General features: G+C 34.3%; 1 protein-coding gene across 10 annotated transcripts in view; it reads right to left on the bottom strand.

Annotated features, from left to right (window-relative positions):
* The window catches only part of Tmem161b (transmembrane protein 161B), an 80247-nt gene extending 55352 nt beyond the window's left edge, over window positions 1–24895 (bottom strand). For 4 of the 10 annotated variants that reach the window (XM_019209434.2, XM_033767780.1, XM_019209435.2 and 1 more), the window contains exons 1-2: window positions 24704–24895; window positions 5525–5628 (exon numbers count right to left, since the gene is read on the bottom strand). In XM_019209434.2, coding sequence (XP_019064979.1) covers window positions 5525–5628; window positions 24704–24706 — 107 coding nt within the window. In that variant the 5' untranslated portion in view covers window positions 24707–24895. Of the gene's footprint in view, window positions 1–5524; window positions 5629–23734; window positions 23800–24703 lie in introns of those variants that run through there. The other 6 variants (XM_010637162.2, XM_010637163.2, XM_010637161.2 and 3 more) reach the window with 6 other exon arrangements.
* Between the last annotated feature and the right edge of the window lie 248 nt (window positions 24896–25143).

Genomic DNA, 25143 nt, shown 5'->3' with positions numbered 1-25143 from the left:
AAAAAAAAAGTTGGTAGTATGCAACCCTGGAAGAGGCCTCTCATCCGGAGTAGATCAAATCTGCATCCTGATCACACATTTCCAGCCTCCAGAACTATGAGAAATCAGTTTCCTTTCCATTCTTTATAGCTACTTTGCCTGTGGTCTTTCTTAGAGTAGCCTGAATGGACTAAGGTAGTACCTAAGACAGTTTTAGTTTCTAGTCTCCCTATATTCTGACAAGTGGGGAGAGGTAAGGAATCAAACAAGAGGAAAAAAATAAATACTACTTAAAACCTAATCAATCTTTCAGCACGAGTATGTGAATGTTATTTGCTATACAAAGCATTCTGCAATTATTTATTCTGCATTTAAAACAAATTTTTTTATTTTTTTGGTTTTTTGAGATTAAGTCTCACTATGTAGTTGAGACTGACCTGGAACTCACTATGTAGCCCAGGCTGATCTCGAACTCACTGGGATCCTCCTGCCTCAGCCTTCTGAGTGCTGGCATTACAGGCTCCACCACCATGCCCGGCTTTTATTCTGCATCATGAACATTCCAGAACTGGCAGTTAAGATGCTAAGGCAAGGAGGGCAAGGACTTGAGCATTCTGTAAGGGTATGATCTGAGGGCTCAAACCTTTCCCTTAGGTTGCAGGTCCCACCTTCTGTGCATTTAAATAGTACACCTCTCAACAAAGGGGACTTGCAGATTGTTGGATCAGGCAACATGCAATCAAGAACAAGCAAAAAAGGATCGGGGATTTAATACGAAGGCCTCGTAACATCCTCTCTACCCAATATGGGACCAGGCTTAAAAAAAAAAAATCAGTAAATTTGGCCAGAACATATTTTTGATAAAGAACATATAAAAGGAAATGGCAGATCAAAATGAGAGATTATGGAGACAGGGGCAGAGAACAATGCATGAGGTCTGAGTTAAACAATTAGGAAATCAAAAAGCAAGGAGAAAAAGCAATAGCCTATACCTCATGCAAAACCCACTATTTAAATGTACAAAGAATGTTACCTATCACTTACCTCTCCATGAAATGAGGGGCCCAGCAAACTTCAAAACAAAAAGTAACTTTAATTACAACAGAAAGTAAAGAATACTTTGACTACTAATCAGTGGTATGCTGGGCATCATAGAGAATCCCTAAGTTTTAGGAGAAACTATTAGAACAAGTGTTCCTTATGTGAGGGGAAGTATTTCATGGTAAACATACAGAGAAAAATAACTTTTTTGGATTTTCCTTGGATGCGGGAGGAGAAAGTCTAAAAGCACCAGGCTATTCAGAGTTGAGTTTTTCTAGGTCAGTAGAAAAACAATGGGCCAAAGAGATCTTACTACTCAAACTCTTGTTAAAGTAGGAATTCCTTCAACAAGTCTGATAATCATAAAAAGGAGGGTAGAAAAGGAGAACTAATAACATTTTCTAAAGTATAAAGTACCTCCTATCTCAAATGCTTGGAGCCAGGTGAGTTTCAGAGTTCAGATTTTAGAATATGTGCATATACACAATGAGATATCTTGGGGATGGAGCCCACGTTTTATTACAACATGCATTACTGTTTCATACATGCATATCCTGAAGGTAAGCTTATATTTTTAATGTACCTGCTTTTTGACTGTGACCTGATACATGAGGCAAGGGGTAGAATTTTCCAAGTACAACATTGTATCAGTGCTCAAAAATTTAGGATTTTGGAGTTTTGGATCAGGGATACTCAATCTCTATTTTTTAAATGAAAGAAAGTAAAAGGATAGAATATACAATATTTTAAATTTAGAAATTAGCCTAAATTTAATCTCAAATAGTGAGATAAGAGGTATAGACTGGGCAACAGATAACATTTCTTAAACTCTACTTCACACTTAATATATTTTTGGCAATCAGAATCGATGCTGATGTAACTGAATTTAGCTAGAATAAAAGCTGGGTAGGTAACCACTTAGTAGCCCTACTTCAGTCATTATTTATTTTGCTAATAAAATACACAGTCAGTGAGGAGAAATCATACACTAATCACAGCCTATAAAACATATTCTAAAAGGCAAAGTATAGCTAGGAAAAATGGTAGAAAAAAAGATAATAATCTTTAAAAAAATTACTCTATAAACTGCCAACAAAAGTGACAGTGGTTGCAGAAAAGTTTTACTTGTCTCCCCCATCAAATTTACAATGCTGTTCAAATATGACAGTTCCAGGACAAGATGTAGAGTAGATGAGCAGCATAAATCAAACACACAATTGTTTCCCCTCATCTTCAAGGTGTAAGCTCTAAGACAACTCTTCCCTCTGGATGCCTGAAAGCTCAACAGCACCTACACAGACTATGTTTTTTCTCAGATATTTATACTTACTGATAAAGTTTATTTTATAAATCAGGTACAGTACGAGAGCAACAACAGTGACTAATATAAAACAATAATATAAAACAACTAATATAAAACAAAAAGTAGCAAAGTACCATAATAAGAGTTACGTCACTGTGTTTTCTCTCAAAATATCTTATTGCGTTGTACTCACCCTTCTTGAGATGAAGTGCTATAATACAACGCCTACACGATGAGCTCAAATGGGTGGAAGGATGCAGGAACATCCCGTACGACATAAAGGCTACTTCAACACTTGGCTACCACAGGAATAGTTCTGACAACCCTACCTCGCTACTAAGCTACCTGGAGAGCTGCCAAAGCTCCAATGACTCCCCACTGGACCCTGATTCTTGTCTGAAGAAAGTGAGAAATTGTTTTAGACACGAGATTTTTGGAGGTCATAACACTATCCAGTGTATCTCCCCACCAAGGGTGTACAGATTTAAATGAGAAGCCAGATTTAAAAAGATCTCATCAGTCTAATATTTTATACAACTATAAAGATGATACCGATGGAGTTAAACCAGGTGAAGAACAATACAGTATTTTTAAAAACAGGTAAAATGTACAGTTAAAAGAAAAGCAGTATGACTAGCATAATTCCTTGAAGCATGTTACACACTCTCAAGTATGTCCTCAGTCTTCACTACTTCAATTGCTCATATGATTTAAAATGTAAACTGTTATTTATAATCAATAACATTTTTATATGAACAGTTGGGAAGAGATTTTAATTTTTTTCAATATTAAAACAGTATCATTTCATATCACACAGGATAAAAGAGAAAAATCCATGCTCCTATTCTACTGAGTTGGCAATACTCAGCAAGTTGGCTTTTATGTCTTCGAAACTTAAGGGCTGACATTTTCAAAAAGCATAAAACAAAACTGAGGACATGGAACTATAATAGAAAAATTGAATAGAATACTGTATCTTGATATCCATAGAAACTTATTTGGCATTAAAGACAGCATTAATTAACAAAAGAGGTATCTATTTACAAAAGCAAGTTCACAAAGAAAATCAACTCTATATTTATGTAAGACACTTGATGACAGTTTCTATAAATATATCTATGACTGCTTTTTAAGATCCTGTGTACTCTGTATTTAATAGATTGCCACATATAAAGAACTTTCTGATGATAATATCAAAATCTCAAATCTTAGTGGAACATTAGAGTGCCATTATTCTAAACTAAATATTAAACATTGAAAAAAATTCCCAAACAACAAAACCCTCTGCTACCTGTCAAATTATGTATGCATTCATCCTCAACAAACTAAAGCTTTTAAATATAATACATTATTCCACTATAATATTCCAATACAAAGATGATCAGATTGTTCTTTCATTTCTTTTTTTATTGCGATACTGGGGAATGAATCCAGAGCCTTTGCCCTGAGCTACACTCCTGGCCCTATTTAATCTGAAATAGAGTTCTTGCTAAATTGCTACCCTGCTCAGTCTGCGGTGAATCTGTGAGTCTCCTGCCTCAGCCTCACAGTGTGCTGGGATTTTAGGCGTCTGCTACCACTCCTGGATAAAATAATCAGATTTTTGATCTCTGAAGTTTTAGTTTTATATTAGTGATTACAGGTTTTAAAGAAACAGATGGAAAGCAGAATGTGGAAGAACACGCAAAGGCATACAGACTAAAATGAGAAAGACTGCTATGCTCTCTACAGCCAAAAGATACTTAGAAGATTTACTGGATCATAAGCATAGGCTTTAGAAATGTGCAATTCTTAGAGGAGAAAATAAGCTACCTTAGTGTATTTAATATACTTTAAAACTTAGATTTCACTTACTAGAATTAATTTGTATAGCTGATACCCTCTCTCATGAGCTATGCAAAGTGGTTTTACTAAGAAAAATATGTGAGTAAACAAGATTAACAGGGTATAGTAAAACTATATAGTAAAAAATGTAGTTATATATGATTGATTTTCAATTATATATTGGTGACAGAGGCTTTCGACTTCACCAAAACTTCAGTCATTATTTATTTTGCTAATAAAATACACACTTGTAAAGAGCTGTTCTTATATTCATTACATACACATGTGCATACTGCAGTATTCTAAAAAAAATTTAAAGCAATCTGAATATTTTTCTATACTTGAACATCAATGCAAGCAAGTATAAAGATAGAAAACAAATAATTAGAAATGGAAAATAAATTCTCCGAAGGAAATTTAAGCTTAGTGGACAGAATGCCCCTGAATTAAAGGTTTATTCATCTTGCCATAAATAAGCTCACTAGAAGAAAAGTTATCCATTATTTTAAACTTCAAAAAGTCTAAATTAAATAAAGAAAACTGGTCATGTAAAACAGTAACTGAATTTGTATATTTTTTGGAAATAATTGAAATAATCACGGTACCAAATGTAACACTTACCTTTCATGTATTTCTGTGTGCAGAATTTTTTTCTTTTGTTTTTGCCTAACTATATTCTTCTATTTAACTTCTTTGATTTTATTATTTTATTGTACATATTTCAACAAGGTCACTTGAGTCTTTTTTTGTTTTTTGTTTTTTTTTGGCGGGGGTACTGGGGATTGAACTCAGGTTCTCGCGCTTGCAAGGCAGGCCACCGAACCACTGAGCTAAATCCCCGCCTCACTTGGGTCTTTTGCGGAAGGAGTAGGAAGAGTGGTGAGTTTGGAGTGCAATCAATAAAATCCCACAACATAACTTTATCCCTTCCTTGTTGAATTAGTTTAAAATTCTTTACAATACAACAAAGCACCCCTAATTCATAATAAACTGAATTAAGCCATACTTTGAGTTACTCTTTTCCAAAAAAATATGTAAGCACTTTGATTTCTAACTTCTCACCTTCTTGTTGGCCAACTTTTTAAAGATAATTAAAAAATATGTGGTATTCTCAATCGCCAGACACTCAATAGGCAAAGAAAAGCACAGGGAGGTGGGTGGGGGAACTGAAATTTTGTTCCTGGCTCTATCAGTTTGATGCTACCCAAAAAAACTACTAATATGTTAAATGACAGAAATAAGAAAGCTAGATTTTCTTATAATCTTACTTTATTACTATTTTTTTTAAAAATAGGACTTAGTGCTTCTACGAATTTAATCAGTCTCATAAACCTGAGATCAAAAATGACAGCCCCAATCAGCCTATCCTTGCCTTACCTGCCATTACAGAGTAGCCACCGAGCAAGAGAATAGTGAGGTATAATCTTCTGCATGACACTGGCCATCACCATGGTAACAACCAGCTGTATACCTATCACACCCTGTGTAAAAACACAAACAAATTTAACAATGAATGAATCTGAATTTGGCAACACCTGCTGGAAAACTTTTTGTACATTTAAAAATTACACTTTAAGAAAACATGAGTTTCCTATTAAAATGCATCATTATTCTGACATTTAGGTATTCAAGACTACACACTTAAAACACTATCTTGGTAAGCTTTAATAATAATATGTATTTTTTTAAAATTCTTGGCCAACAGCGAATGATTTAAAGAGGATTAACTATATGAAGTCTGACTGCAGGACTGACCTAAGTGTTCAGGGAAAAGAAACCACACTGATACTGTTAAGATTTCAACAGTGTTCAGCAACCCTTTTTAGTTTTTTCTTGTCAATCTTTCCACTCTCAATTAGCTGTGTGATTTGAGGTAATTTACTAAAACAGCCTATATACCTTGGATTCCTCTTCTATTAAAGTTAATAATTTAACCTACTTATCAAAATGTGGCTAGGAACTGTGCTCAGTACAGATGGAGTAAGAACATGTTAGTATTACGAAAAGACAAATTTGTCTTATACTGTCAAGAATAGTTTCTCAAAATGTGGTATTAGTCTCCCAAAGGATAAAAGATTTTATACCAAAAAAGGTTGAGAAGTCAGATTTCTGCATTAAAAAAAAAAAAATATATATATATATACACACACACACACACATATATATACATATATATATGTATACATACATATATATATGTATATATATATATAAGCTATCAGAAGACTAACTGGGAAAAAGTATTTGTAACTCATATCATAAGTAGATTATTTACTTATTAAATATTATAAGGAGTTCTTACAAATCAATTAGTAAAAGGCCAGTGGCCTAATTTAAAAAAATACATTAACAGTTCTCAAAAAAGGAACTGAAAATGGTTCTAAAATATAATTGTTTTAACATCTACTAGTACTGCCTCAACCATGTTTTTATTTGATATTTTAATGCCTTAAATTCTTACCAATTGGGTTAAGGTTCAGATCATTATGGTATTATATTACAACAAAGGTAACATTTTTATTTCACATTTTCCTTTTACTTGAATTTACTATGTTATTTTCTCTATAGTTGTAATATAAGTTCTGCAATCTCCATACGATGAGTGCCATTACAAAGAACTGTTTCAAGCAGAATAAGGCTGAGAAATATAGTACGTACAACAGAAAGTTGGTCTACTTATGATTATAGACTTAAAAAAGCAAACAATAATTTTTTTAGTCAGGAAAAGCTGTGAGGACAAAGTGAATGTCAACCTGGTCTTGAAAGAAGTGATACTATCACAAAATTCTCAGAGTCATTTAGTGGAATCTCTCACAAGTATATATATATTATTAGAGTGTAGGTATTTCTGCTTCTTCACAGCAAATAGTTACATCTAACAAATGTCACAGCTATTACATTTCAGAAAGACTGATCTAGAAGATATGACAGAATGTGATAAATTGGGGGAAGGGGCACTTTTTGACCAACTCTCCTCTTTCTTCAAATCACAAAAATAGTGAGAGATACTACTAATATTATTCATTATTCATACTGACTATTAAAGATGTAAAATATGGTGAAGCAAAAACTCAGGGAACTGGAGTGACTAGAATTAATACCAACTAGGAGGCTGGGAATTTAGCTCAGTGGTGCTGTGCCTGCCTAGCAAGCATAAGGTCCTGATCCCCAGTACAAAAAACAAAACAAAAAAACAAAACTAGGTTTCTAATGATCCAGGTCACAAACAATGACACTTTGAACCCTGATGGTACCTGTGGTACTCAGAAAAGATTTGTATTCCAGAGATACTATTGAAGAACTCAGATACTGATCAAATATGGAGGCAAGGGGAGAATTAAAGAGATTTACCTTGAGAAAGGAAAATACCATATTATAGCTGGTACACATGCTTGGTGTTAAGGTATGACTAAAAATGTTCACTGCAAAATTATGCCTTTTTTCTGTTTATTTTAGTATGCCACTTTGTTTTTAAATGAAGCTTAAAAATATATGCTATACCAAAAGTTCACTTATATACTGTGCCAAATAAATGTTATTATAATAGTATCCTTCTAACTTTCTAACAGAAATCAGTAAATCTTTCTTTGAATATATCCACTGTTAGGTAACTAGGTATGTGCTATTATAAGAAAATGTGTCACTTTTATCCTAACATGAAGCTGCACAATCTAGAGATATAATTTTAAAATTATGTAGAAAATATTTCACCACAGTTATTCCTTGTCACACAGAGAGAAGAAACATCTGAAATACACCTTTATTTAATGTCACAGTTTGTCCAGAAATATACTTTAAAAATAGCAATCTTTCTAGAAAGTTATCAGTTTAACACATTATTAATACTGAATTCAGATAAACTTTTATGACATTAGTATTGGCAAGCAAATAAAAACTTCAGTATACATTCCAGGAATTAATATATGGAAGTGTAAAGTATTTGATTAGTAAATCACTTAAAATTCAAAAATAGGGTCAGGGATTTAGCTCAGTAGTTTCACCTCCTGCCTCACAAGTGCAAGGACCCAAGTTCGATCCATGGTACAAAAAACAAAAAACAAAAAACAAAACAAAATAAAAAATTAAAAATAAACTATTCTAAAGACCTGTTTTCACTGCCCAAGCCATATGTGTTTATACAAAGGCAGACTCTGAAATGTTTAAAAAGTCAAATTTGTTTAATAGTTTTCATTGTTTTTAATTAAAGGACAATACTTAAATAAACAACCATAAACACAAACATAAATTTCACAATGCAATGGGAAGCTGTGAAAGTGAACAGAAACCTACAGAAGCTACAAAGCCCATCATGGTTGAAGTCTCTCACACAGAACCATATGGGTCATTGACTCAAGTGGCCTTAATAGTTTTATTAACGCTGCAAGACAATAACTTGACCAAAGAGATGGCTTCTGTCTGGATTCACTGCCCTTAGGTTGTGATGTCTTGATAACTGGAAGTAGGGAAAGTCATTTATGAAATAGCTCATAAACAAACACCCAAGAAGGGTGAAACACTGGGGTAACTTAGTTTTGAACCTTTCCATATCTATTAACCTGAGGCCATGAAGAGCAAGAAAAAGGTTTTTGCCTTTAGTGTCTAGAAGAATGATCATTTCATTTTTGCCAGTAATGGTTTCCAAGTAGGTTAAAAAAATTCTTACCAATGAAAATTAAAACACTACTCTAAGAAACAGCATATACCAATATACCAAACAGCAATATTTTAGCTTGCTGGTCAATAAAGAAAACAAAGCTGAAATACAAACATGCTGAAACTTTAAAATCCCAACTTGGAATATTGTGTCAACCTCAGTGGAGCTGACATTTTAGTTATGTTTCATTAAACTATCACTTTTGAAACAAAGTACACCTTGTTTACCATAAGAAAGAACATTTGCATATAAACCTGAGATTCAGACTATCCCAAATGGTTTCAGCTATTCTCTCCCTGCATAAGTAAAAAGGAGAAAAAGAGAGTATATATGTTTCTCAACTGTCGTCAGGTTTTGGAGAGATAGCTAGATATGCTGCAATCAAATTCTTAGATATGCTCAAATAATTTTTGCTCCAAAGAAGATGTAACTTTGTTCTTACAACCACATTCATATACACTGTAAACATTCAAAGAAATCATCTCCAATTTACAAATGAAGAAAATAGGATTCAAATAACCAACATAAAACTATCCACTATTTGAAACCCAGAACTTAAATTTAAACTTAATATGTTTTCCACTAAAGCCTATTAAGTGAATTTAGTGAACATTCATCATACACAAACTACATGCATGGGGCCTAAAACTACTAGGAACTGGGAGAAAGTACATAGTCTCTGCCCTCAATGAACAGTCAGTCTTCCAGGTGAGTAAAGAGAACATTGTATTATCAGGTGATGGAAGATAAGGAGTCTGAGAATGCAGCAAAAGGAGATGTTACTGAGGGTGTAAGGCTTTTGTTCAAGGTCACCCTAGAAAGTAAAGCATGAGTTAAGAGGTGGTGGATTCAGTTGAGTAAATCATTAGTAGTACCATTAGCTTCACATGGAAAGATGGTAGGCCAAATCTTGACAGTGATGGGCAATACTATCAGGTTTAGAATTTAATCAAAGGCAACAGAAAATCCGTGAAAAGCAGTATGATCCAATATATAGTTAAGAAACCACTCTGGATGTCACGTAAAGAATGAGAGAGGGCCAGTCCAGTAGTACAGTGACAAATGTCCCAAGTATGGGAGGAAAATCTGAACTAAAGGTAGGAAGTTGGGCTGTAGACTCTCTTTTCTCAGTGATAAGAACTATGCATTGATATACATATTGGCAAATGATTTAGTACTTCAAACAATGTTTAAAAAAATCACTGTACATCCAAACTACGTCAATACAAACTGTATGCACAAACAGAAAAAGCACAGGAAATTTAACAAAACCATGCAGTCTGCAAAATAAGCCTTCCTATCTTGCTGGCTGTTATCAGAAAACTGGCACAAAGATTTTTGCTTTTCACTGACTGCTATACCCCAACAGTTAGAGGAATATCCTTTAGAAAAGTTCAGGGAACACAGTATGTAAATGGAGCACTTGATGGTGGCTGAACAACAGCATGATGCTATTGTAAAATTTATGGTGTGAGATCAATATATAAGGCAAAAACAAATTTATTAAAATAATATTTGAGCATAAAGTTACATAGTAAGATAAGCAAGTGTTACCAAAATTAAAAAACTGGATATGAAAGTTTCATGGGGTTGATGAGACTTAAGATGGAAATTTAATTCACATGGATAGCGAAGTAAAATGAAGGAAATGCAGGCTAAATGGCAAACATAAATATAAGAGGACAAAGGAACAGCTGGCTCAACTGAAGCAGACTTTAGTAAATGGCAGGGAACTGTGAGGCCAAGTTTAGATCACTGATAATCTTTAAAATCAAGAGGAAGAAGTATTTAGCTTACATGCTTCATGAAGATCAACTTGGAAGCCTTCTAAATAGGCAGGGACAGGGGATGAAAGAATGAAAGCAAATCAAACATAGTAATACATTGATTAATTAAAGAAAAAATCTGAGACAAAAAGCAACAGTAGTTGAAACTAGGAGAACAAGAAAAGATAAAGGGTACTTTACAAGAAAATCAATCAAACTGAGTGTGACTGAACTTGGAGGATAACAACTGCAGAATAAAACTGTAGAATGTCTTAAAGGTTATTTCAAGATGTTTAAGCCTGGGTGATTAGTAGAATACTACAGCCACTGACAGGCTTCAGAAGGGAGAGCTCTTTGGCTGCCGAGCTTTACAGAACACACAGAAAATATGCCGACGCTGGCGTAGAAAGTATGATCCATCTGCATGAGACAGACTGGCAATATAATCAGGTTTCTAAGAGTTTTATCACTTAATTTATAGTACAATATAAACTCAAAGGAGATCAGATACTGAAGTTCAGTAAGTGTTTCATTCAATTACTGTATTAATGATACACAGGAAGCCTAATTAAAAGCAGGCTGCTAGATGAGTAGTGACTTACAGTAGAAAGCAGCAAATATTATGGGAGGATATTCATTCATTCAGTGCTAAAAGAGGATGAAAACATACTGTCCAAAGATACTTCTGTAGAGTACAACCTCCAGCTGTTCTGGAAAAACACATTCAATTCTGGCTACTGATACTGTTTGTTTAGACTTTCAACTAATAAAACTGTTCAGCTGATGCCATCTCCTTGGACAAAACCTAACTAACCTGTCACTTAACATGTAAATACAGTAGATGTAGCTATAATCTCATCTACAGCAGGTCTTGGAACCAAAAGATATCGTAAGTTCAAAAAGAAATAACATAACTCATTTTTTTCTTCATGTGTTGATTTTTATCAAACTCCTGAAGTGTTTGTTATTGCTTACCTCCAACTACAAATAAAAAGTGTTAATTGGTATGGTAGAGGTGAGTGTCTAGTGTTACTGGAACATTCCAAATTAAGACAGTGATTAAATCTTTAAGGAGGTCTGGGGAAGACTGGTTCAAACAAGGTGACATCTAAATTAGTCTGACAAAGTTAAAAATATATCCCACAGTCTGAAAAGGAAGAAAAGTTTAGGCAGATATATCTACCTGTACAAAGAGAAGAAATGACATGATCCAGAAATAATGAGATACCCAGAAATAATGATATACTTACTCCACATGGCTAGACTCTGGTATGAGGTGCACACAATAGACTTTTCTGCAAGTACTTGCAAACAATTTCTGGACCCTAAGCAAAAACTAACCAAATGAAACACATTTTGGGAGGATAATTCTACACTATAGTGGAGGGAAAGTGAAGCTAGGTATGGGCTGGGTATGTGGTTCAGTCTGATCTTTAGTACTTCCCTTATCCCCTCAAAAAAAAACAAGAAACAAAAAAAACAACAAAAAAAAGAGTAATTGGAAGCAAGAAGCTTATAAAATCATGACCTAACAGCAAAAGAACAAAATCAAAAGTAAATAAGAAGATTTTTTTAAGAAAAAAAGGAATTAAGCACCAGAATAGTAATTATGCTAGGGAAATATCAGTAGATAAAGATAAAACTCAGATGATTACTATATACAGATCAAATGGAAATAATGAACATAATTTCTTCTTGGAGAAACTAAGCAATAAGGAAAAAACCTGACAGTTTCTTGAATGTGTGTGGTGTGTGCATGTGTATGTGTCTGTATGTGAACTGTATATCCTTAAAGCAAAAGGGATAGAATCAATTTTATCACTTGAGGACCAGAAAGGGATAAAACCAAAAGCATTTTAGGAGACAATTGTCTATCATATTAAAGGGAAGCACAAATAGGTATGGAGATAATTTGAAAACTGGGGTCTTCATAGACTACATGAACTTTGCAAAGATAATGGGAAAACCTGGTCAAAATTCTAGATATCCTGTTTTCTAGTAGATATAAACATTCTGGAAATCTCATTATGGATTATTTCAAAGTTCTAAGATCCATCTATTAAGAATGAGAATAAGCAGAGGAATTAAGCTAAAATCATAAAGGGGAGGACAACTGAAGATTGTGAGAAATTTTGACCAACAAAGAACAGGAATTAAATGGCAAGCAACCATAAGTCTGCATAATTCAAGCGCTTAGGCATACATGAGAGAAATGAGTAATCTGGAGTGAAGACTTCATAAAGGCTACCGGGAAAGGAAAATCCAAGATAATTAAGCAGCTAAAGAAAAGTACCAAAGAAAGCACAAAAGTGGGCAAAGTTTGAGAGATGTTTTTAAGCATAACCAGAACAATGTCAGGATCTTTGAAGGCAGAGAAAAATATCTACCTAAAATAAAAACTAGGATTAACAATGCTGTCAATATCAATATGACTAAAAGGAGATTTAGAAATCTGAGGAAAAAGTTCTAAAGAGTTCACACATGATGACTGCAGATCCATGCTGAGTTTCTTAGATGATTATTTTAATAGGTACTTTAACAGAATTGAGAACTATTTCATCATAACCTAAAGAGAAACAGGTCACAGGATGTAATATATAATGCCAATGCCAATGACGGTAAAAGCATCATAAAACCACCATGAACAGACAAAAAGTCAGCCAACTCTAGTATACCAGGGTTGAAAACATGAGCCATCCTGGCCTTTATCTTGTTGTATCACATATCTGCCAGTCCTTGCAGGCAGCAGACTGGATGAAAAACATTTTTAAAAATGGGGCCTATGCTCAGTAAGAAATGATAATTACAAAAGGACTCAGTAGGAAAACAGCTAAAGAATAAGAATTTAGCTCAGTGGTTCCGCCACCTGCCTCACAAGCACAAGGACCTGAGTTTGATCCCCAGTACAAAAAAAGAAAAAAAAGAAAAAAGAAAAACCGACTGATATTTAATATAGATGCATTCATTGATGGATCCTATAAAATTATTGGTGTATAACTGTCTTGACCTACCAAAGAGCAATTTCATATAGTTCAACTTAGTTCTAAATTCTGCTACTCTTTTTTAATTCTACGAGTTGTCTTCGGACATTGTAGAAAATATTTCTACAAGTTTACACTAAAAGAAGCCAAAAACAATAAATTAAGACATTTATAAATTCTTTACAAATCATCTTTGTCAGACCAACTCCTGCTCAGTATTCAACATTCAACATGTTCCTCTATAACCCTGCCTTGACTTTCCAATTTTCACTACAAACACAAGGATGCCTACAAACTAGCCACTGTTCTGCTCAACTGGCTCACTGATTTAAGGATCTTTCCCCCACTAAACTACATTCATCTTCTTTCTTCAACTCTACCTGTATTCCCAGGATAGTGCCTAACATGGCAGGTTTTCAATATAAGTTGATAAATATTTACTTTTTCAGGAAATAAAAGAGTAAATTTGCCACTTGTTTTTCATTACATTCAAGAATGTATTATACAGTATGTCAAGTACTGCATTTCAGTGTAAAGAAAATCATTCACCAAAGAGCAAAAGACAGTATTTTGTGTTTTCTACATATATCTCAAGGGGCTGAGGTATATCTGTTTTTATGAGATAATTCTCACAATTTAATGCAACAGTTATTTATGTTACAAATACTTCCTTTTAAACAAACTAGAAATTACAACATTGGTAAGTATACTAACAAAGCTTATGAAATAAATTTAAAATAAACAATTCAACATAATTCTAAATTTAAGGTCACACACAAAAGCTGGCAAAACTTACTGCATACCCCTAACGTTAATGGTTTGGTACATTCATTTGGAACAGTTTGATACATTAAATAATTTAAATACACTAGGATCTAAGTAGTTCACCAAGTAGCTACACAGCAATTAGAAAAGCACTCTCTGAGCTACGAGAAGACTAGCAAATGATCTCTAAAACCTCAAGTCTATGACTGCAATGTTATCAACCAAATACACAATAAAATACCGGCATCACAGGTCAACATTTCTACACTACCATCAAATTCTGTGGTATGTAGTTATTGCTGCTCGCCAAGAATAATAACCTCTTCCTTATAAGAATTAAATGAGCTAAAATTTATAGGAGACTTGAAAGGGATCCAGAGTTCCCAGCACTCTGCCCTCAATTAGTGGTTTGTGGGAATTTCTCTCAGAAAAGCATTATATGTCTTAACAGTCCTAAAGTTTTGCTTTTCTTTTAAAAATAAATAAAAGTCTATTTCAAATACTAAGGTCAAGTTATTTTTTGTTTTTTTTGGCTTTTTTCCCCTTTTTTTGTAGTAGTAGGGATTCAACTGAGGCCTTCACACTGATCTACAAACCAGGCCCTTTTATTTTGAGACAGGGTTTCACTAAATTTATCTAAGTTGCTAAATTTCCCAGACTGGTTTCAAACCTGTGATCCTCCTGCCTTAGCTTGCCAGAGTGCTAGGATTACAGGCATGAGCCACCATGCTTGGCCCAGCAAGTTCTCTTTAAAGGATTTCTTTTATGATGTGAAAATTTTCTTTTTAGTGGGTATTAAGAACTATGAGGACCATAAACACTTTCGACATGGGAAACTCCACAAAAATTAAGAATAATAGTTGAATAATAGTCAGTAAATAATAGTTTGAAATCAAATTAGAATATAGTACTAATCTGAAAGACTAAGGTCTCAAAGTTAGGACCTATACTGTACTTCAAAGAATGTTTGCAAAGCTTTCTTATGTGTTCCTGACTGGAAAGCATTATTTTACTGACAATTATTCCTAGTTTCAGTTATCCAGACTCTTTTTTTTTTTGATCCTACAGTATATAATAAGAAAATACAGCTATATGCAATAGGAAACATCTGATCTATCAACCCAAACTATAAGTTAGAAATAAATGATGGTGAAGCTTCTCTGGCCAGTGTTAATTAATTTAATAGAGGAAAGGAGGGGTCAGGAAGCATCAATTTAAGCAGAAGTAGAACCCTGATAATCAGTCTACTAACAAACGAAATTTTTGAGGGAAAAAAAAAAAAGGCCATGTTTTCTCTTTTAAGCAACGCTGAACAGAGAAATAAATGGTTTTCTTTATGGGACACTTAAATATACCTCCCCACAAACTGTAAGAATTTAAACCATTTTTTAATCAATCATTGTAAAAAGTGGCCAAAGTCTTCATTCAACTTAGTGAAGCTATGGCTTTGGTGGAACAAAATCTCCTACTGTAACTTTTTCTGTAGAAAAATTACACAGGAGATTGGTCTTTTTAGGGCAAACAGTAGCAATCACCTGGTAAAAGATAACAACAATCAGCTTAGCACTGTGTAAAGGGCAGGCATAACGATATAAAGAAATAAGTCATTCAGATAAATATTTCCAAAGGTTCCCAATTACTTATCAAAAAGTTAAATGTTAAAAGATTATTTGAAAACTAAAAATAGGGCTGGAGATATGGCTCAGTGGTAGAATGCAAGGCCCTGGGTTCAATTCCCAGCACTGCAAAAAGAAAATAAATAAATAAAAATAAAATCAGCCACAGCCTTCTAGTGTCAAGAACTCATTGCATTAAGTGTTGGAAGTCTATAAGTACCATATATATTTATAAAATGGAGCAAAACAGCTTAAAGTTCCTTCTTCATACACCTTTTCTACTGGGGGATAAAAGTTTCTGTTTATCATTCTAGTGACAATTTATATTAATCTCATCTCTTCATAATCTAAAACTCTCTACTTCTAAGAATTTATTGCAAAGACTCTTTCATTATTATCTAGATCTGCTTTTCTGCTCAAAGACCTCTACCATAAATAGGTAAACAAATAAATGATAGATGGGAAGAAGTAATGTGGGAAGATAGGAAGATGATCTCTGAAAATTCTCCTAACAATAAATACCTTTAAGGGTCTGCGTCTGCTGAACATATGTGAAGGAAGATAACATTTGTGCCAAGACTACATTTTTCTTTGCAACTCAGAAAGAAAGTTCTAGTTACAAGAGATATGTAGTGCAAATAGAAGAAAAGGAAGCAAGCTAATCCTTAACAGCCCTCTGGAAAAGGAATGGGTAATTGTGACACTGGCTTGGACCAAGTGGAAAAATAATCATTTCACTCAATTCTCCATCAGCAGTACCCCATCAGCATTACTAGAAGTCCATTACCAGGCCTAAGTGAAATTAATACTCTGGTGTGAAGGAATGCCTTAAGTGCATTCAATTAAGACAGAAGGAATATGAACAAATCTTTATTGATTTATTGTAGCAATGGCAGATGTGTTTGGGTTGGCACCTGAGTGAGAAATGTCTATCATTATGCTATGTCTAGTAACAATAATTACTTTCTCTAATTCTAGAGGGTTATGATATTAGGTATCAAGTAGATTTAGCGAAGATTTTTTAGGAATATCATCATTATTTCTTTAAGAAATTTATATTAAATATATTAAATTTATATTATTTCTTTAAGAAACTTCAAACATTGGGTTGAACTTTTGAAATTCAAACCTTTCATACATTTATAAACATTTTTAAACAAGAGGTTAAAAAGGCAATAGGAATTAACTGTAAGAATTTACATAGATTAAAATAGTTTAGAACAATATCTGATAAATATTAACTGCTAAATAAATGTAGCTATTGTTATTGAGGAAAAATAAAATTCAATTTCTTATCCCACCTGCAGCACTTCTACTTACCCTTAAACATCTATTTCTACCAATGTTTGTGAAATATTTCTTGAATTTCACAAATTGAACAGTTCTTTTGTGCCTACAATGTTCATTCAACTAAACATACACCAACAATTTCACATACTTAGAATCATACAAACTGAAGTCAAACTCTAAAGGTCACCTGTTTCTAACTTCACGCATTTTCAATGCCTTGTATTTATTTTATAATATCCACAAAGTCACTTTTAGAAATATTTACATATAAGCAGATTAATTTTCATAATTTATTCTTTAAAATATTATAATCATATATTAAGATTCTAAGTCTCAAAAAAAAGATTCTCAGTCTCAATACCAAAGTAGTAAAAGTTGAAATTGTTTTAAGTTTTTCTAAATCTTATAGTTTAGAACCAAAATGGGAAAAATATTTAATCTACTTTTACACAGAATTACTATGCCTGTTTTACTAAGTGAAAGGCATGGAGGTAAAATTACAAAGTTTTCATTAAGTGGGGTGTGTGCTCTAAGAATTGTAATAAAGTAAAAGAATAAAAATAAATGGCATATCTTGAACCTAATAAGCAATTATAGCAAAGCTGCGTGATACAAGTTAACATACAAAAGTCAATGACTTTTCTATATACCAATAATGAACAAGGATTTGAGACTAAAAACATACCATTTAGAGCCAAAAATGAAGTATTCATTACATCCAAAAATGAAATACTTAGATATGAATATAAGGATATATGTACAAGATTTGTATGAGAAAAACTATGAGATTTTTATCTGATGATCAAAATCAAAGAATTAAATAGAGAACTATTCCATTTTCATGGACAGATAGACTCAATATTATCAAGATGTCGGACCTCTCAACTTTGTATTCAATGTAATCCCAATGAAAAATCTTAGGAAGTTATTTTGTGAATCTCAAAAAAAACAGAGTTTAAAATTTATGAGAAGCAAAAGACCCACATTAGACAATATCAAAGAAGGAAGACTTACAGCATTGATTTTAACCTCAAGATTTACTACAAAGATACACTATTAAGATAGTGTAGTATTGGTGAAACAGACAAATAGATCAATAAAAAAGAAGAGAGGCCAGAAATAGACCATCTTTGACAAAGAAGCAAAGGCAATACAATGGTAAAAGGTTGGTCTTTTCACATAGAAGAGCTGAGAAAATTAGACATTCACACCAAAAACTCCATCTATACACAGACCTCAGACTCCAGAAAAACTGACTCAAACAGATAATATGGTTAAATGTAAAATGCAAAACCAAGATAAGCAGAAGAAAAAGTAAATAACCTTGAGATATGTCATTGACTTTTGCGACGTAATACCCAAAGCATGGTCCATTATACAGTTGATAAGCCAGACATGATTACACTAGAAAGTTCTGCTCCGTGAATATCAAGAAAATCAGCAGATAACACACAGAGGAGGGGAAAAAAAAAAAAACTTCAAACACACATCTGATAAAGACTGCTATATAAAATAAAATAACTCTTAAAGCCCAACAAGAAAATAACCTGATTTTTAAAAATTGGGTCAGAGACTTTAATGGGTATCTCATCAGATATACAGATGGAAAAGAAGCATATGAAAAGATGCTCCACATCATATGTCACTGGGGAAATAAAAGCTAAAACGGTGAGACACTGAGACACTACTAAATACGTATTAAAATGAAAGACAATTCCAAACACCACAAAAATGTGGACAGCAGAAACTCACATTCTTCACTGGTGAAAAAGACAAAACAGCACATTCACTTTAGAAGACAGTTTGGCACCTTCTTATACAACTATATATATATTTTTTTTTCCATAAAATTCGGCAGTCATATTTCTTGATATTTACCCAAAGGAGCTGAAAACTATGACCATACAAAAACCTGTACATGGATACAATATTATCTGCAATTAACACAACTTTCAGTAGATGAGTGGGTAAACTAATACAGCCCTATAAGCAAATAAGCTACCATACTGGGGATGTGGCTCAGTGGTAGAACTCTTGCCTAGCACGCACAAGGCCATAGGTTAGATCCCTGGCATGACAGGAAAAATTTAAAAAAAATAGAGAGAGAAATGAGCTACCAAGACATAAAAAGACATGGAGAAACCATAGATGAATTTTACTAAGAAAAAGACACCAATCTCTAAAGGCCACATACTATATGATTTCAATTATATGACAGTCTGTAAAAGCAAAACCATGGAAACAGATCAGTAGCTACCAGAAGTTGAGAAAAGGGAGACTGAATAGGTGGAACACAGAAGACTTTTAGAGGAGTGAAAATGCTCAATGTGATACATGCCATTATACCTTGTATAAATTAACAATATTAAATATTGAGAATGAATGCTAATCCAGCATTCTGGGAGGCTGAGGCAGGAAGATTAAAAGTGTGAGACCTGCCTCCACAACTTAGTGACAAAGAACTTGTCTCAAAATATAAATAAATAAACAAACAAACAAACAAACAAATAAATAAAGGGTTGGGGCTACAGCTCACTATGAAGACCCCTTGGGTTCAGTCCCCCGTACAGTCACAAAACAAAAGAATGAATACTAATATAAATTTTGGGCTTTGGGTGATATGATGCGCCAATGTAATTTCATCAACTATCAGAAATGCACCACTCTGGAGAGGGACAGTGATAATAAAGGAAGCTATACATGTGTGGGGACCATGAGTACACGGTATATCTATGCGTCTTCCTCTTAATTTTCCTGTGACTTAAAACTGCTCAAAAAAAAAACTTAAAAAATTAAAAATAATTGGCATACAAATAAAATCTATTACACAAATTTCTATTACCTACTCTTACAGGTTTTTGTTTTTGTTTTTAATAACATTTCTATAATCTTCCTACTCGCTGGAAGAATGACAAGAATTCACTCTAAGATTTGTACAAGCAAAAAAAAAGTGAGCTTTATGACTGCTTTTTAGATATATTGTAATTACTTTTTAGGATGCAATTAATAATTGTGAACTCACAAGCACATACATATGAACTCAAATGTCACTTTTTCATTGAGGCTTTCCTTACATGCCCAACCTAATATATCCACTACCATCATTTCCTATTCCCTTCCTCTGCCTTATTTTTGTTGCATTTACCATGATTGACATATTATTTATCTAGTTCATCATAAGATTATCATCAGCCTCTTCCAATGAAATGCAAGCTCCATTCAGAGCAGGGACTGTCATTGTTTTACAAAGTTGTATCACTGTTATTAAGAACAGTACTTGGCATATAAAGATGGTGACTAAATAATGAGCAACAAAACAACTGCCTTTTGAGATGACAGTAGGAAATTTTAAGTGTTTGGCTAGTGAAATAAAAGGTATAATTATTTCAAACACAACCAAGACTGTTCGTTTCACCAGGGCGTTGACGTTTTTCTTGTGATTCAATAATAGATGGTTTCATGGTTTGAATATGGTTTGTCCCCTCCACAACTCATGTTTAACTGAGTTCACGGCCAGAATAGACTAAATAATAAAACCCTGTCTCAAAAATAAAAGAACAAACAAACAAAATCCACCAAAATCCAAACTTCCCTTTGGAGGTTAATCCCCATTGTAAGGTATTAAGAGGGTGGAAGCTTAATGTGACTATGGTGTTCTGTGGCAGGGATTCTGGGAAGTAATTAGAATTAGGTAAGGTTGTCATGGTGGAATGCTCATGAGTAAATATTCTGATGGTTTTGTAAGAAGAAAGAAACTACAGGATGCATTTGCATAGTACCTATCTCATGTCATTTAATTCTGTTATTCAAGAATCTACCAGCAAAGAGGGCAACATCAGACGAAGTCCCTCAATCTTCTATCAGACCTGTAGGTGAAAATAAACTTATTTTCCTTATACATTATCCAGACCATGCTATTATGTACATTATTATGTACAGAATAAAGATCAAAACTGGTGGTGCAAACAGAGGTAGTTTAGACTCAAGTTTCCTTCTGCAAGGATTCTTCGAGATAATCTGTATTCATTTTTAATAACATAAGCAAAACCAAGTCACAACACTAAGAAAATAAGTTGTTTTAGGAATAAACACTTTAGAATATCTTCTGGTTTTCTAAAATCAATTTAATACATTTTAAGCTTTCATCTCAGAGTAAATAAAAGATCTTTTTTAAAAAGGTGAACGAAATCCCTAAGTATGAGCCACTCTTATTGATCAACCCTGAATCAACCAAATAGAACCAAGGAAGCAGTCAGTCTCTAATACTGTATTATATTAACTAAGCTTCCTTAGGAAGAATCTGTAAAGGAGAGAAGTCAGAGGAAAAGAAATAGAACTGAGAAGAAATCCAAATCTCTAATATTATGCAGAAATCTTCCCAGTATCCATTCTTTAAACTACACATTTCCAATTATCACTCAGCTGCAAAAGAACCCCCAATATCTCCAGCAAAATTCTTCAGCCTTCATTTTTTTCTAAGGATGGTTTAAGGACCACTAATTTCAGATTCAACTACAGAATTCATTAAAAATAAGCTTCTGAAACTTTACCCCTTAATAATGGAGCCCAGATACTATTATTGAGTATTACAGGTGCTTCCTATGCAAAGAAATTTGAGTACTGCAGTATCCTAACTTACTTTTCAAAACTCCATAAGAAGTTATCAACTATATGTAACCCTACTAATAAATGTATTACTTCTGTACTTTGAGCATGTTTCTCTTACAGCATTTAATACATTATTTCTTTATCCACTTCGCCCACAAAAAAAAAAAAAAAAAAAAAAAAGTTTTCACTAACCTTCACTGCCTATTACAACCTTTTACCGTAGGACACAACCTTTATAAAACAAGTCACAAGATTCCTACAATTCCAGGAGTTACCTCTAATCTACCTACTCTTTTCCCACAAATCAGTAGAAATGACTGATAGGTTCCTGTTTGATTAAACTTGCTCTGTAATCTTCAGAAAGGAAAGTATAATAGAACAAATGGTTTTAGTCCTTTAGAAAATTTTCTATAGAATATTTTCACAATAACTTGAAAGCATAAAATTAAGAATGAGCCCAGGAGTTTTGGATTGGATCCCAATCCTATTGTCATTTGCTCATATTAAGAGAACTGTATGCGTGCAATGCAACTGCGGAGTTTTGATCTACATGATATATTAGAGAATTAGAGAAACAGAATGAGCTCACAATTAAAATAAAAATAAAATCAAAATTTCCAAGAATTGCTTTCCATTCTGTAGTGTTTAAGACAGCAGTGAAATACTTGGCCAAACATTAAGGACAGATTCCAATTACTGTCTTCATGATAAATTTAAAAAAGAAAACAAATCAAATGTAAATGAAAAGGGCAAAGAGAAAACAGTGGAAATTGAACTAACTTTATTTAATCTAAAATATGTACTTATTTTGAAAAAGTTTTCAGTGAAATCACAGGATCATAAATGTAAAAATTAGGTATTTTAATACCCATCGAATTCTATTTTTTTTTAAATCCAGGAAGAAATTCATGTAAATAACAGTGGGCAGAATATGAGTCAAGTTCATGTCCACAGTTCTTTTCATTAATACTGAAATGTAAAAGTTGTCAATTCAACCAAGTTGAATACTAAATACAGCCCAAGTTTACTTCATTTAATGGTTAAAACCTTTTAAGGATTCTGAGCATTGACCACACTTACATATACAAGCATTATCAATTTCACTGCTGAGAAAGATAAAATTCAGTCAACTATCTCAGAAATACAAATGATACCAGAATGAAGTGAACAGGCTGTCTACCTCCTGGTAGTTAAGTGATATTTTGAGAATCAGCATGAGATTACATTAATTTAAATTGTGTCTTTTGTGACCTGGCTGAAGGGTTCTACTTCAACTGTTCCAGAACACAATTTCATATTGAGCTTCTCTGTGATTGTGATAAACTTAGCATTTTAATAACATTCTAACTTCAACACTTTAGATCAAGACATAAAAAATTGACCTCAAATTTAAGAAGTTGAAATTTGAGTTTGAGTTCAGACTGCTACCTCAGGTAAATCACTGCCTATTTCTAGATGCTTTCTTTTGTAAAACTCAAGTGGGTAGAGAAGTTGATTAGCCTTTGCTTCCTACTAGTTCCATGTTACTTCTCTGTCTAATTTCATAGATACAGAAGGAAAAAACAAAACTCTCTTAAAGAATACAACCCATATTATTCATGGAGGTTTAAAACACAGTGCTCATACAGACAAGGTTATCTGATAGAGTGCACCAGGAACTAAACTATTTTTGAAGGCCATTGTTTTCTACTCAGTTAAGTTACTAAGTAATTCAAAAGTCAATCATAACACAAGACAGCCAAATTTTGGTAATCTGGCTATGAAAAAAACACTACATAATGAAACTACTTTGCAAGATCAATGTTTGTGAACATGGAAGTTTGAAATCTTTCACATAATTGACAATATTGAATTTTATCACAACCCTGTGATCCTGAAAATAGCAAAGGTTAAAAAAGTCATCCTACCCTTTCAGGTTCCAGAAAATGGCCTACTCCAAAGAATGACTGTTCTCTACAGAACTTAGATAAGACTCATGGTGCCCCCCATCCCATTTACCAATGACAATGCCAGCCCTAGATCCTCCAAATCTCCATTCTTTGATCATAAATGACTTGCTGAACCGTTTGTTACCACAAATCAATTGGAACCAAGTGCTTATTAACCAAACTTTAAGATTCCCATCCCGAACTGTGCCGTACCCTCAGCCTAAAAACAGCATCAAACCCTCCTGAGGGTTAGAACAGAAATGGCTGTCCTCATAGTAAAACTTTCTCTGGTTATTGTCCATCACAGAGTTCTTTCATCTCATTTTTCTGACTTTAGCCATGCTTGCCAATCATTACGAAAGAGAAAGTCTTTCTAACCTTTGAGACGCCTGCTGATTCTAGAATCAGAGCTTTCTCCTTACTGCAATGGCTCATTCCTCCATACCCTTGCAATTTTTCTTTTGAATAAAATCTGTTCTTACTATACCTAGACTTGTAAAGTTTAACACCTCTTTCCAATTCTTAAGTTTGTGAGTTTGAAAGATAAACTGCTTTTGTCATTGTTTTCAAGTGACAGGTGCTGCTCTTCTCCAGAAGGGGACCCATTGTGTTCTTGGAGACTCAAGACATTTCTAAAACCTTAAATTTTTGGCCACTGTCCTGCGGCTGCACAAAGTGGCGGGGAAGAGGTGATGAGCTGGGCAAGGTCAACTCTGGGTCCACATGGGCATGCTCAGGCAGGATCCTCACCCTCCACCCCGCTGGTCCCCGTTGGTCGGCACCGATGCTGCTTCCTCCGGAGCTCAGGCACTCAGAAGCAGGTACAGGGTCCTGCTCGGGGGCTCATTCCATTATGACCAGGGCACTCAACCGGCTCCTTCCACAGCAATGACCTCCCGGAACTTTCATTCCCAGTTTTATCACGCCTGCCTTTACAGAACAACTCACCATGGCGCCAAGGACAGGTCGTAGACCAGACACCCTGGGGAGGCCGGGACAGCCCCAGATCTCACTTCCCGCAGCGGTTAAGGGGAACCTCTGGAAACAGCTAGGTAGAAGGTCTTCCGGCTGTACCGGAAGTTCTGCCGCGCGGGACAGGAAGTCCCGCCCCCTCACTAACGCCGGCGACCCCACGCCACTCTGAGGTAAGCAGACGCCGGACGTCGACTCTAGCCACTTCCGTGGGTGCCTGGTGAGGGGCTGGGGGCGGTGCCGACCTTGAGAGCGCGAGGGAGGCGCAGGCGCAGCGCAGGTAAGTGGGCGGGCGGAGCGCGCTGGCTCGGCCTGAGAGAATTCTAAGGTAGGTTGGGTGGTTTCGACAGTCGTGCATCCTTCGGGTAGGAGGTGATGGAGATACAGGTTGGTGACTGAGATTGGAGTCGACCCCA

The sequence above is a fragment of the Fukomys damarensis genome, unplaced genomic scaffold (assembly GCF_012274545.1).
Source record: "Fukomys damarensis isolate Sample0158 unplaced genomic scaffold, DMR_v1.0_HiC HiC_scaffold_3, whole genome shotgun sequence".
Taxonomy (NCBI): Eukaryota; Metazoa; Chordata; class Mammalia; order Rodentia; family Bathyergidae; genus Fukomys; species Fukomys damarensis.
The sequence above is the reverse complement of the archived record's forward strand: the minus strand, read 5'-3'. Positions and strand labels throughout refer to the sequence as shown.